The sequence below is a fragment of the Macaca thibetana genome, chromosome 11 (assembly GCF_024542745.1).
Source record: "Macaca thibetana thibetana isolate TM-01 chromosome 11, ASM2454274v1, whole genome shotgun sequence".
Lineage (NCBI taxonomy): Eukaryota > Metazoa > Chordata > Mammalia > Primates > Cercopithecidae > Macaca > Macaca thibetana.
Genome location: NC_065588.1, coordinates 9,282,921 through 9,298,155, shown reverse-complemented (window position 1 = coordinate 9,298,155; position 15,235 = coordinate 9,282,921). Strand labels below are relative to the sequence as shown.

At 37.3% G+C, this 15,235-nt stretch overlaps 1 protein-coding gene across 2 annotated transcripts in view; it reads left to right on the top strand.

The window, feature by feature from the left end:
• Positions 1-15,235, top strand: part of LOC126931414 (pregnancy zone protein) — a 59,069-nt gene that overhangs the window by 11,095 nt on the left and 32,739 nt on the right. For both annotated transcript variants that reach the window (XM_050749598.1, XM_050749599.1), the window contains exons 8-14: positions 334-445; positions 767-881; positions 1,020-1,129; positions 2,929-3,090; positions 4,435-4,662; positions 4,919-4,982; positions 14,906-15,048. In XM_050749598.1, the coding sequence (XP_050605555.1) occupies positions 334-445; positions 767-881; positions 1,020-1,129; positions 2,929-3,090; positions 4,435-4,662; positions 4,919-4,982; positions 14,906-15,048 (934 nt within the window). The remainder of the gene's footprint in view (positions 1-333; positions 446-766; positions 882-1,019; positions 1,130-2,928; positions 3,091-4,434; positions 4,663-4,918; positions 4,983-14,905; positions 15,049-15,235) is intronic.

Here is a 15,235-nt window from a genome sequence, read left to right as displayed (position 1 = left end):
TATATAAATCATATATAAATATGTAAATCTATATATCTAAATATATATAGATATTTATATAAACATACAGATATCTATACAAATATATAGATATAAATATATTACATATATTTAATCCCAAAGAGAATGTGGTGCTCCAGTGCAGTCAAGTTGCAAAGGTTTTAATGGATAACATTTCCTGAGGGAGACATTTTCCAGACAGGTTTCTACTCGGTGGGCAGCCAGATGATAAAGATGTGTGGGGAGCTCTAAAGAGGAGCAGTTCTGTGGAGGAGTGGTAATGGAAAATGCAAATAGCCATTCTCAATTCCTGATTTATTTCTCATGTGCCAGATACACCTATGGGAAACCTGTCCCAGGACTTGCAACTGTGAGCCTGTGTAGAAAATTCTTTCATGTTCCTAACTGTGATAAGCACGAGGTCTGTGAGGAATTCAGTCAACAGGTTAGTAGGCGGTATTCTCCCTCAGTGCTATCGCTGTTTACAACCAGTGAGACTCCATTTTACTAGAAAGAGGGCATCAGGACAAGCCTGTCCCAAAATATCCCCCGCCAAAAAAGAAATTTCTGTTCTTAGTCAGCAAGATTCTCATTTGGATGACTAACTTTGGAGGTTACATGGCAGATATGAGTATTAAGTTCTTGAAGATCAATTAACATACTTAATGCAAAAAAAGGTTTTCTTGTCATTAGAGAGAGAAGAATAGATTGAGTGACTATTGATCTTAATCAGTTTGACATTTATTGTTTTCGGCATTTTTCTCAGCTCAACAGCAATGGCTGCGTCACCCAACAAGTACACACCAAAATGCTCCAGATTAAAAATATGGGCTTTGAAATGAAGCTTAGAGTGGAAGCCAGGATCAGAGAAGAGGGAACAGGTGTGAGTAATGAAGGAACGTAGGGAATAAAACAATAAACATTAGTTTACTTTCCATAACAAAATAAGGGTCATTTGTAAGAAAGAAATTTTATGACTAAAGTAACTTCTAAAAGTACTGACTCTTTCTATTTTTCAGACCTGGTAGTCACTGCAAACGGGATCAGTGAAATCACAAACATTGCATCCAAACTCATATTTGTGAAAGTGGATTCACACTTTAGACAAGGAATCCCCTTTTTTGGACAGGTAGGATATATTGTAATGCACAGGTAAGCAAAGTGCCCAGTTACACCTAAGCACAGGACACAATGATGTAGCCCACACTTGATGAGTGTTATCAGTTAATTAATATGACCAAAACTATGAAACCAAGGGGAAATATTTTCCTTTCTAAATATCACTGATGAAACGAACAGACACATATTAAATGATTATGAGAATCAGAGATACTATTTTAATATGTAGCTAATAAAGATACTTAATGTAATGTGACTTAGTTATTATATCAAACCTCTTCTTTCATCCAGTTTAGAATAAATGATATTTCTGTCATGACTCAGGCAACATCAGAATTTTCAGAGTTTGTAACATTTATGGCTGTCAGTGTCCTTTTTCTATCTGTTGTTCTCTTTTGACATAAACAAATAAGTCTTTAATTTTAGGCCTAGGTATTAAAATAGTGTGCATTTCATGGTTATTATTATTATATTGTTTATATGGCTAACATATTTTAACAACAATAAAACAAATAAAATATTAATTTTATTCATATTAATAATTAATTTTACCAGTTTTATAATTAGTAAATTGAGACATTTGGCCAGGCATAGTGGCTCATGCTTATAATCCCAGCACTTTGAGAGGCCAAGGAGGGAGGATCTTCTGAGGCTGAGAGTTCTAAATCAGCCCTGGCAACATAGTAAGACTCTGCCTCTACAAAAAAAAAAAAAAAAAAAAATTAGCAGTGGGCTGGTGGCATGCACCTGCAGTCCCAGCTACTTGGGAAGCTGAGGTGGGAGGATCTCTTGAGCCCAGAGCTTCGATGTTGTTGTGAGTTATAATGGCACCACTGTACTCCAGCCTGGGCAACAGAGCAAGACCTGTTATGAAAGAAAAGAAAAGAAGGAAAGGGGAAGGAAAAGGAAAAGAAGGAAAAAGGGGAAGGGAAGGGAAGGGAAGGGGAGGGGAGGGGAGGGGAGGGGAAGGGGAGGGAAGCGAAGGGAAGAAAACATTCTCATGTGGATTTTCTTAGGTGGTTTGTTGCAGGAGATAATAATAATGTTATTAACTAACATTTATGGAATAATTATCATACACCAAATATCTTCTGATGTATTTTTATTTTTTAATTTTTTAAAAAATTGATACATCATAGTATCAATTTTGGAGAGTACATGTGATTATTTAATACATTCAAATAATTTGTGAAGATTCAATCAGCATAATTGAGATATTCATCACCTTAAGTATTTGTCCTTTTTCTGCTAAAAATTCAAGTTATTCTCTTCTGGCTGTTTTTAAATCACAATGGATTATTGAAAAACTATAACCGCCCTACTCCTCTAATGTATTTTTAGATAATTATTTAATCTTCAACACTACCAAATGAAGGAGGCACGACTATTATCCCCCTTTTAATGAAGGTGGAAAACTGAAGCACAGAGAAGTTAAGTAACTTTTTTTAGCTAGTAGAGTTCAGTACACAGCCAATCATTCTAGCCTCCATCTATGTGAAAAGGGAAAAACAGCCAGTTTAAATTCATTTCTGTTATTCCTATTCCAAGTGCATATTAAGTGACATGTTGTAGTTATTAAAAATCTCCCTGACTTTAATGGAAATACTGCAAAGTTTCGTAGATAAGCTATGCAGGACATGAGGATCCAAATGGAAGGAAACATTTTGTCATAAATATAAAGGTTTGGTGGGTTTTTTTTTTGAGGGGGAGGTGGGTTGTTTTAGTTATAGCAGCAAAAGCATTGTTCACATGAGTTCAGTCCTCTCTGGGTGTTATTCACATCAACTATCAAGTACTTTTCTTTTTTAGGTGCTTCTGGTGGATGGGAAAGGTGTGCCCATCCCCAATAAACTCATCTTCATCTCTGCGAGTGAAGCCAATTATTTCTCCAATGCAACCACCAATGAACAGGGTCTTGCACAGTTTTCAATCAATACTACCCGTATCTTGGCTAATAAACTTTTTGTCCAGGTAAGACACAAAGACAAACCTCTGAGGACAAGAGGAAATGTTAGGAACAGTGATATATTCAGAAGAAACATACAGATTGCATTTAAGAGTGAGAAATAAGAAGATATCTAACTTTGAGGTTATAAAGTTGAGGATAATAGAATTTCATGAAGAAAAATATACAGGCATTAGAAAAGACACTACAGAAGTGCCTGATAATTTTACTATCATTATCTGTAACATTTTATATATTATGAAAATAATTTTATTTGATTTGGGTCTTGGACAAGATCAGCTGCTTCAGTAATTCATGTAATTGATTTTACGTTACTTTTCCCATGTTTACTTAGAAATTTTGTAAACTGATCACACACACACACACACTCTTAATATAAATTGTCTAATGATGATGATCAAGAGATTTCTATAGCTAAAAAGTTTTCATGCTTGTTATCTCAAATAAGTGATAAAAGACTAGTTTATGGATTTCAGTGTAAATAGCATATAAATTATTTCTGTTTCTCAGTGTTCACATGTGAATTCAGCTCAAAAATATGTAATGATTTTAATGTTTTCTATGTGATAGACACTTGCTGTCCCTAGGATTTAAAAGGTGACTAAATAGTCTCCTTATGCTTTAAAAGTTCCTATTTTCATAAAGTTGACAGATCTGTAAATTATTACTACAATGTGTTTAGGTGCAAAAGGTTTTTTTAAGTAGGAACTTTATTAGGAGAACAAATAGAAGAGTCCATAAAATATGCCTAATAAACTTAGAAAAAAATAAGTGCACTCTGAAGAAAAGCTAAGGAGCAGTTACCACAAGGGAAATCGAATTGTGCGCTAAACAATATCTGCCAGGCTTAAAGTTTCAGAAATCACATGGGTCTTAAAGGTTGGAAGTCACAATAATGATAAGAGGCATAAATGCTAATTTACTAAGGATTACTATAATTAATTTTGAAGCTCATAAGGTAATAGAATGTTATATTAATACAAACCTAATTTCAATTAAGCCAATTTATGAGGTAATTCTAATTCTGAAAAATCCCTTTTCCACTTGTTTGAGTTATTTATCATTCTCATTGGGATGTCATTTTTCCTCTAGTTTTGAGGGGCAGGAGGAAAATGTCAAAGTAGTAACGAGTTAGCAGAATAGGGGCAACAGAGATAAATTTGTGGATGATTTCCTTTTAATATTTGAATGTTGGGAGGCTGAAAAATTCATTCATTTGGCTGTCAACCACTATGAGGGAAAGCCATAGTGTATTTTAGAGTGGAAGACACAGCTGTAACTATTCATTTTGGTGAGAAGCTAAGGTGAAGAATTTCAAGACAATATCCTTTGTTTTTCTGTTTACTCAGGTTTACACTGTACATCCTAACTTGTGTTTTCACTATTCATGGGTAACAGAAGAACACCAGGGCGCTCAGCACACTGCAAATCATGTTTTCTCCTTAAGTGGGAGTTACATTCACCTGGAGCCTGTGACTGGTACCCTGCCCTGTGGCCACACACAGAATATCAGGACACACTATATACTGAATATTCAGGCTGTGGGAGAGCTATCGGAGCTCAGTTTCCATTACCTGGTAAGAATGAGGCCATGGAATACAATTGCAGCTTATCAGTAGGACAAAAGTGGTCAGTAGGCTCAGGAATGTCAGATTAAACTACTTGCACACAACCACTTTGTGTTCTTGTTGTGCGTCCTTCATTCCGTGAGTTTTCTTGAGGTTGATTCTCTCCAGCAGAGATTTGACAACTGAAAGTGGGTCATGTGGGGAACAGAATGCTGAGAACTGTGTCCAGCTCAAGAAAAGTTCCTTTACTGTTTCTTCATTTCAGATCATGGCTAAGGGAGGCATCGTCAGATCTGGAACCCACACTCTGCCTGTGGAGTCAGGAGACAGTGAGTATCCTCAGATTCATCTCTCCTTGCTCCGCTAACACATCCTTACCCTTCCCTCAGTGACAGTTCACAAATGGGAAATCATTTCCATCACCCCTTCACAGTAAGGAGGACATGCAGGAACATACTCGTCCTATGACTCTCTGGCATTTTTAAATTCAACAGTCAACAGATAAATTTGATTGTCTACTCTGTATCAGTCACTCTGCTAAATTTTTCACTTTCGTTTGTTTCTTCTCACAGTAAAATTAAAAAGCTTCCTTCTATTCATCTCCACCCCCAATAAAGTGTACACTGATTATGTTAATATTGCAGAGAAGAAAAGAGTAATTATCATGGGAAATGGGAAGGAAGAAAGGTGATAGATTTTTTTTTTTTTTTCTCTTGTGCCAGGCCATGAGTACTTTATATGTGAAGTTGGATTCACTTCAAAAATAAATTGAGGCCTAGGGAACCAAGATTGTTTTCTATTCTAAGTCAAATAATGTAGAGGTTAAACCACTGAAAAGAGAACCTATGAACATTTTTGTAATTAACCTAAACTGAGGCAAACATTGTACCAGTTTCCACCACATCCGTGAGCTAAACTTAATAACCATTAAGATTTGCTCCATGCCTAAAGTTTTCTGTTTTTGTGGTTTCTCTTCCTGCTAAGCTGGAAACATAAAATATCAATTTTTAACATTTATTTTTCAGTTTTGAAAATTGAAACAATTTTGAGAAAGTTAAAATTTACAAGTTATTAATCAGTACTCTAATAATTAATAATTATTTTAATTAAACATTAAAAACTGCTGCCAGTTTTGAATATCAGTTTTTTCCCAATACTAGTGTAGAGATAGATATACAGCGTGGACCCCACTGTGTACATTGTTCCTCTTCAATTTTTGTTGAATAATTTTCTTCTAATACTGGTCTATGTATCACATTCGTAGAAATAATTGAAGGTTTTAAAACATTTATTTGATTTTTTCTTTTATAATATTTCAATTTGAATTTTATTCATAGCAGGAAGAGTCTGTATAAAAATCTCTATGTAGTAAAATGAGGAATAGTTATTTAATCATTCACTTTGTGAAGTTGCCACAAAACTTTATTGAAAGTAGCTGAGTCAACAATTGGAAAAAATTTCTCAATGTAGCTAATTAAATCACAATTGTTTCATCATAAAACAATTTTAACCACATATTTTAATAGTTATTAATTACCGATTTACTCTTCACCAAAGAATTATTGAAAGCCCTTATACCTCTGTGATAAAAGAACAAATTTTATTCACAATTTGTCTAAATTCAACTTTTTAAAACTTTTCAAATTGTCCAAGTTGAGCTTCCTCATCCTGTTCTCTTTTCACACTATTCTTCATACTGTCCAAATTATTATTTCCTAAACTATTTGCCTATTTAATTTTCAGAATTCAGATTTTAAATAATGAAGCTTTCTCAAATTTTATTATTTATTATTTTTATTTTTTAACTTTTATTTTAGGTTTGAAGGGTTCACGTGCAGGTTTGTAATATAGGTAAACTCGTGTCACAGGAGTTTGTTGTACAGATTATTTCATTACCCAGGTTCTAAGCCTACTACCCAATAGTCGTTTTTTCTGATCCTCTTTCTCCACCCACCCTCCACCCTCCAATAGGCCTCAATGTCTTCTGCTCTCCCTCCTCCTACCCTCCGACCTCAGATAGGCCCCACTGTGTGTTGTCCTCCTCTTTGTATCCATTATGTTCTCATCATTTAGCTCCCACTTATAACCGAGAACATGCAATATTTGGTTTTCTGTTCCTGCATTATTTTGCTAAGAATAATAGCCTCTATCTCCATCTATGCTCCTGCAAAGGACATGATAGCATTCCTTTTTAGGGCTGCATAGTTCCATGGTGTATATGTACCACATTTTCTTTATCCAGTCTTCCACTGATGGGCATTTAGGTTGATTCCATGTCTTCGCTATTGTGAATAGGGTTGCAATGAACATACGTGTGCATGTGTCTTTACGACAGAATGATTTATATTCCTTTGGATATATACCCAGTACTGGGATTCTTGGGTCAAATGATAGTTCTGTTTTTAGCTCTTTGAGGAATCGCCACACTGCTTTCCATAATGGCTGAACTAATTTACATTCCCACCAACAGTGTATAAGCATTCTGTTTTCTCCACAACCTTGCCAACATCTGTTATTTTTTGACTTTTAGTAATAGCCATTCTGACTGATGTGAGATGATAATCTCATTGTGGTTTTGATTTGCATTTCTCTGATATTCAGTGGTATTGAGCTTTTTTTCATTCGCTTGTTGGCCACGTGTGTATCTTCTTTTGAAAAGTGTTTATTCGTGTCCTTTGCTCACTTTTTAATGTGGTGGTTTGTTTTCTCCTTGTAAATTTGTTTAAATTCTATATAGATGCTGGATATTAGACCTTTATCGGATGCATAGTTTGCAAAAGTTTTCTCTCATTCTCTAAGCTGTCTGTTTACTCTATTGATAGTTTTTTTTGCTGTGCAGAACAGAAGCTCTTTAGGTTAATTAGATCCCATTAGTCAATGTCTGCATTTGTTGAGATTGTTTTTAGTGTCTTCTTCATGAAACCTTTGCAGTTCCTGTGCCTAGAATGGTATTGCCTAGGTTGTCTTCCAGAGTTTGTATACTTTTTGGTTTTACATTTGTCTTTTACCCATCTTGAGTTGATTTTTGTATATTGTATAAGGAGGAGATCCAATTTCAATCTTCTGCCTATGGCTAGCCAGTTATCTCGACACCATTTATTGAATAGGGAGTTCTCTCCTTGTGTTTGTCAGCTTTTTTGAAGATCAGATGGTTGTGGGTGTGCAGCATTATTTCTGGTCTCTGTATTCTGCCCCATTGATTTGTGTGTCTGTTTTTGTACCAGTACTATGCTGTTCTGGTAACTGTAGCACTGTAGTACAGTTTGAAGTTGGGTAGTGTGATGCCTCCTCCTTTTTTTTGCTTAGGATTGCCTTGGCTATTTGGGGCTCTTTTTTTAGTTCCATATAAATTTTAAAATAGTTTTATCTAGGTCTGTGAAGGATGTCATTGGCAGTTTTATAGGAAAAGCATTAAATCTACAAATTGCTTTGGGCAATTTGACCATTTTCACGATATTGATTCTTCCTATCTATGAGCATGGAATATTTTTCCACTTGTTTGTATCATCTCTGATTTCTTTGAGCAGTGTTTTATAATTCTCATTGTAGAGCTCTTTCACCTCCCTGGTGAGCTGTATTTCTCAATATTTTATTCTTTTTGTGACAATTGTGAATGAGATTGCATTCCTGATTTGCCTTTTGGCTTGGCTGTTGTTGGTGTATAGGAATGCTAGTCATTTTTGTACATTGATTTTGTATCCTGAAATTTTGCTAACATCATTTTTCAGCCTAAGGAGCTTTTGGGCCAAGACTATGGGGTTTTCTAGATATAGAATCATGTCGTCTGCAAACAGGAATAGTTTGACTTCCTCTCTTCCTATTTGGATGCCCTTTATTTCTTTGTCTTGCTCAGTTGTTCTGGCTAGGACTTCCAATACTGCATTGAATAGGAGTGGTGAGAGAGGGCATCCTTGTCTTGTGCCAGTTTTTAAGGAGAATGCTTCCAGCTTTTTCCCAGTCAGTATGATGTTGGCTGTGGGTTTGTCATAGATGGTTCTTATTATTTTGAGGTGTGTTCTTTCAATATCTAGTTTATTGGGAATTTTTAACACAAAGAGGTGTTGAATTCTACTAAAATCGTTTTCCACATCTGATGAGATAATCTTATTTTTGTCATTAGTTCTGTTTATATGATGAATCACATTTATTGATATGCACATGTTGAACCAACCTTGCACCACAGGGATGAAGTCTACTTGATCACGGTGGCTAAGCTTTTTGATGTGCCGCTGGATTCAGTTTGCCAGTATTTTATTGAGGATTTTCACACTGATGTTCATCAAGAATATTGGTTTGCAAAAATTTTGTTGAGGATTTTTGTATCAATGTTCACCAAGGACGTTTGGTCAGACTATTTTTTATGTAAGTCCCACTTCTCCTCATTGGGGGCAACCCCACAACCTGGGACTGCAGCCACTACCCCCTCACCCCCATCAGGGTTTTCAGGCTGGTAGCAACTCTACATTTCCCTGGGACAGAGTTCACAGAGGGAGAGGCTGGCTGCCATTTTTTCTGTCTTGAAGCTTCCATTGCTGTAACTTTCAGGTTCTGAAGGGCAAGTAGTGATTAGGATGTAGCATGGATCCCCTGCACAGCACAGCTGACCCACTAGTTCTTTTAGTTGTGATGTGACATTGTCGAGATCTTTCTAACTTTTTGATGTGGATATTTAGTGCTATAAGTTTCCCTCTTAACACTGCCTTAGCTCTGTCCCACAAATTCTGGTATGTTTTATCTTTGTTCTCATTAGTTTCAAAGAACTTCCTGATTTCTGCCTAAACTTTGTTATTTGCCCAAAAGTCATGCAGGAGCAGGTTGTTTAATTTCTATGTAATTGTATGGTTTTGAGTGATTTTCTTCTTATTGAACTCTATTTTAATCACATGGTAGTCCGAGAGTGTGGAGTGTAAGGTTTTGTTTTTTTAATTTGCTGAGAATTGTTTTATGTCTGATTGTGTGATCGATTTTACAGTAGTGCCATGTGCAGTTGAGAAGAATGTATATGTTATTGTTTTGAGGTGGATAGTTTTGTAGATGTCTATCAGATCCATTTTGGTCCAGTGCTGAGTTCAGATGCCAAATGTCTTTGTTAATTTTCTGCCTTGATGATCTGTCTAATACTGTCAGTGGAGTGTTGACTTTTCTCAATATTGTTGTGTAGGAGTCTAAGTCTCTTTGAAGGTCTCTAGAAACTTGTTTTATGAATCTGTGTGCTCCTGTGTTGGGTACATATAGATTTTGTTTAGTTAGGTCTTCTTGTTGAATTAAACCCTTTACCATTATGTAATTCCCTTGTCTTTTTTTTTTTTTTTTTAACCTTTCTTGGTTTAAAGTCTGTTTTGTCTGAAATTAGTATTGCAACCTCTGCTTTTTTCTTTTTATTATACTTTAAGTTCTGGGGTACATGTGCAGAATGTGCAGGTTTGTTACATAGGTATATGTGCCATGGTGGTTTGCTGCACCCATCAGCCCATCATCTACATTAGGTATTTCTCCTAATGCTATCCCTCCCCCAGTCCCCCACCCTCCAACAGGCCCCAGTGTGTGACGTTCCCCTCCCTGTGTCCATGTGTTCTCATTGTTCAACTCCCACTTATGAGTGAGATGTGGTGTTTGGTTTTCTGTTCTTCTGTTACTTTGCTGAGAATGATGGTTTCCAGCTTCATCCATGTCCCTGCAAAGGACATGAACTCTTCCTTTTTTATGGCTGCATAGTATTCCATGGTGTTTATGTGCCACATTTTCTTTATACAGTCTATCATTGATGGGCATTTGGCAACCCCTGCTTTTTTGTATTTTCCATTTGCTTGGCAGTTTTTTCTCCTTCCCTTTGTCTTCAGCCTATGGGTGTCATTGCATGTGAGATGGGTCTCTTAAAGACAGCATACCACTAGGTCTTGCTTCCTCATCCGGCTTGCCACTCTGTGCCTCTTAATTGGGGCATTAAGTCTGTTTACATTCGAGGTTAATATTGAGATGTGTGAATTTGAATCTGTCATCATGTTGTTAGCTGTTTGTCAAACTTGTTTGTGTAATTGCTTTATAGTGTCACTGGTCTGTGTACTTCAGTGTGTTTTTGTACTGGCTGGTAATAGTCTTTCCTTTTTATATTTAGTGCTTTTTTCTGGAGCTCTTGTAAGATGGGTCTGGTGGTAACAAACTCCTTCAGCATTTCCTTGTCTGAGAAGGATCTTATTTCTCCTTCATTTATGACATTTAGTTTGGCCCAATATGAAATTCTTGGTTGGAATTTCTTTTCTTTAAGAATGTTGGCTGGGCATGGTGGTTTATGCCTGTAATCCCAGCACTTTGGGAGGCCGAGGTGGGTGGATCACGAGGTCAGGAGATCAAGACCATCCTGGCCAACATGGTGAAATCCCATCTCTACTAAAAATACAAAAATTAGCTGGGTGTGGTGGTGCATGTCTGTAGTCCCAGCTACTCAGGAGGCTGAGGCAGCAGAATTTCTTGAACCTGGGAGGTGGATGTTGCAGTGAGCTGAGATTGCACTACTGCACTCCAGTCTGGTGACAGAGTGAGACTCCATCTAAAAATAAATAAGTAAATAAATAAAAAAATATTAATGTTGAATATAGGCCCCCAGTATCTTATGGCTTGTAGGGTGTCTGCTAAGAGACCCACTGTCTGATGGGCTTCCCTTTGTAGGTGACTTGTCCTTTCTCTCTAGTTGCCTTAACATTTTTTTTTCTTTCACTTCAACCTTGGTGAATCTGATGATTATGTGTCTTGCAGATGACCTTCTTGTGAAGTATATTTTGAGGTTCTCTACATTTCCTGAATTTGAATTTGGCCTCTCTAGCTAGGAGGGGAAGTTCACGTGGATGATATCCTAAAATATGCTTTCCAAGTTGCTTTCATTATGCTCATCTCTTTCAGGGACACCAGTGAATTGTAGATTCAGTCTTTTTATATACATAATCCCATATTTCTAAGAGGTTTTGTTCATTCTTTTTCATTCTTTTGTCTTTATTCTTGTCCGACTATTGTATTTCAGAAAGTTAATCTTGTAGCTCTGAGATTCTTTCCTCAGCTTGGTCTGTTGTGCTGTTAATACTTGTGATTGCATTATGAAATTCTTGTAGACTGTTGTTCAGCTCTATCAGGTTGGTTATGTTCTTTTCTTTACTAGCTATTTTGTTTGTCAGCTCCTGCATCATTTTATTGTGATTCTTAGCTTCCTTAGATTGGATTTCAACATTCTCCTGAATCTCAATGATCTTCATTCCTATCTATATTCTGAATTCTATTTCTGTCATTTCAGCCATTTCAGCCCAGTTAACAACCCTTGCTGGAGAACTGGTGTGATCATTTGGAGGAAAGAAGATGCTCTGGCTTTTCGAGTTATCAGAGTCCTTGTGCTGGTTCTTTCTCATCTTTGCAGGCTGATGTTCCTTCAGTCTTAGAAACTGCTGTTGTTTCCATTTTTTCCTTTTATCCTATTCGATGACCTTGGGAGTTTGATTGTGGCATAAAGGGTATAAAGTGGGTTCAGTCAACTGACTTTGTTACCAGAAGATTCAGGGACAGTGGAGGCAGGGAGGGGCAAGGCTCAGCTCAGGACTCCTGGATTGCCTGCTGTAACTCTGGGGGACTGGTATCTGGCTCCAGCTTTGTTCTCTGGCTCCTCGAGGTTGGGAACATGCTGTACTGAAGGGACCAAAGTGCTCCCAAACCACTGGTCACAACACTCCCATGGGTGATGTCAGCCAAAGCACTTTGCAGGATGGTAGCAGTGGGATCCCTCCTCCTTCACATGTACCAGCAGCACGGCAGTGGCAGGGTGGTGGGGTACACACTCATCAGCTGTGGCAGGGTGCTAGCAGGTGCCAGGTTCCTGGCCTTTGTGCAGGCATTCATAGCAGTGGTCACAGCAGTATGACTCAGGGGATTGGGGGATCCCCACCAGCAACTGTGCATGCATTTGCATAACACTGTGGTGTTAGCATGGGGATGGGACACTAGTGGGTGCAGGACTATATGAACCTTTTGTGTGCATTCATGCTGGTGGCAGTGTCTGCACATGGCTAGGGGTGGGTTTGTGTGTTTTGTGCCTAGTTTTGCACTGGTAGCTCCAGTGCACGGGCAGGGTGCTGGTAGGGCTGGGGTTGGTGAGCTTAGTGTCTGCCAATGCTCTGATGTCAGTGGTGGTGTAGTAGGGGTAGGCGGGATGGAGTACACTCACGCTGCCAGCAGTGGCAAGGCATGGTGCACGCACACACAGGTGCTGGCAAATTTTATTATTAAAAGCTTTAATTTCCTGCCACTATTCTTTGCCATAAAGTCACTATAATTTTTTTTCTGTTTTTATGACATTTCGATCTACCCCACCTTCCTTGTTGAACTCAAGACACAGTGATAGAAGGGCTTCCTTCCTTTTAGAAGGGGAACTTATTTCCTTTCTGAGGTCTGAGCTAAAACTTGATCTGTCCAACTGAAGAGAAACATGAATGGCATGACATTGCCTTAAGGACATTTTAAACTTCCTTTCTTCCCAAACTTAAGAGCTTTGCAATATAAACACATAGTGATATAAAATAATAAGTACTGTTAAGCTAAAGTAAAATTTGCATAAAGTTGGAAAATTTCCATGTTCTACGTAGAGTTAAAACAGTTTTTAATTGAGTACCACCTATCTCAGGGCTTTAATACAATCATTTTTAAAAAGTAAATTTTGGCCAGGCACAGTGGCTGCTGCCTGTAGTTGCAGCATTTTAGGAGGATTGCTTGAACCCAGGAGTTTGGGACCAGTCTGGGCTACAGAGCAAGACCCTGCCTCTACAAAAATATACGAAAAATTAGCCAAACATGGTGTTGTGCACCTATAGTCCCAGCTACTGGGGAGGCTGAGGCAGTACAATCACTTGAGCCCAGAAATTTGAGGCTGCAGTGAGCTATGATTGCACCACTGCCTTCCAGCCTGGGCAACAGAGCAAGATCCTGTCTCCAAAAAAAAATTACATTTATTTAAGATGTACAGCATAATGTTATGGGACACATATAGATAATAAAATGACTCCTATAGTGATACAAAGTAACATGGCCATTATCTCACTTACTTACTCATTTGTGTGTGTGTGTGTGTGTGTGTGGCAAGAACAGCTAAAATGTACTCATTTGGCAAAAATCTAAAATATAGTGCCATTTTATTAACTACAGTCTTCATGTTGTGTATTAGATAGCTAACCTTGTTCATCCTGATATTATACGACATAAAATATTCCTAAGGATATTAGACTTAATTTTTAATACATATGGTTAAGAAAAAAATAAAATCAATTATAGTTCTTCTGCAATTATAATTGTCCTTGTCCTACATTATTTGGAGTTTCAACAATGTCTAGAGACTCTGTTATCCTACGTATTGTCTTACTGCACCAAGAATATGTTACTGGAAAAGAAATTGGAAGCACTGGAATTTAAAGCCATATAGCTGGGAATCTGGAACAGGAGGGATGTAGAGAAAAGGAAGATGTGGAAACAATGCCAGATGGTATCTGTCCTTTCTTTATGTACCGAGGTCTCAGAAACTTTGCTGTCATTAAGTCTCTCATGGTTTTATAATTACTGTTATTCAACTAAATGTGGGCCATCTACTCAAGTCACCAGTGGACCATTCAGAAAATGGAACCTTTGTTGTTGTCCTTTTGTAACTACCTGGTGGCCCTTTACCCTGCTTTAAAATGTAATGTATTTTCTGAAGTGTTATCTGGCACCATTTAATACTTCCAGTAGAAATATGCTAATGTACTTATAAGAGTTTAATGCTGTAATGAAAACTCCAAGAATGAAATATTCTTTTAGGAAATTCAATTAGTAGGAACTTTTTTTTTACATACAGAACTTTTTAAAAGTCATATATTACAAAATAAACTCATTATATCTTAAAAGTTATAGCTCTATATTTAAATTGAGAATCACCTCTAGTCTGAAATGTAAACAAACTAGTTGTCACATATATACGCAGAAAATCTGGAGCTATTGGTATTTAATTGATTTAGGCAACAGTTAAGTGGCATATCAAATAAAAAAGATGTGAGTGAATGGAACTTTGTTAACTTATGCTATAATTAAAGTTCTGAACGGAGACATTGGCCTACTAATTTCACCAAATAACTAATGGCACGTAGAGAGATTAAGCCATTGAATGAATGGACACAGCTCTAAACTGAATAAGACCAAGCAATAGTGTCCGGACTTATGACCATTTTGTCTCACTCTCTCCATGTTCCAGTGAAAGGCAGTTTTGCCTTATCCTTCCCTGTGGAGTCAGATATTGCCCCCATTGCACGAATGTTCATCTTCGCCATTTTACCAGATGGAGAAGTTATTGGAGACTCTGAAAAGTTTGAGATTGAAAACTGTCTAGCCAACAAGGTGAGTGATTTAACAGAAAATTAAAAGAACACAAATAAATGATACTGTAGGAGCCATCTATTTTACCCCAGAGAAGGCTGAGCCCAGAAGAGTAAAATGAGTTGCCGAACAGTTCCCAACAAGTTTATGGCAGACCTGAATTTCTAGGCATCTAATACAGTACTTTTTCAATTACACAAAGCTGCTA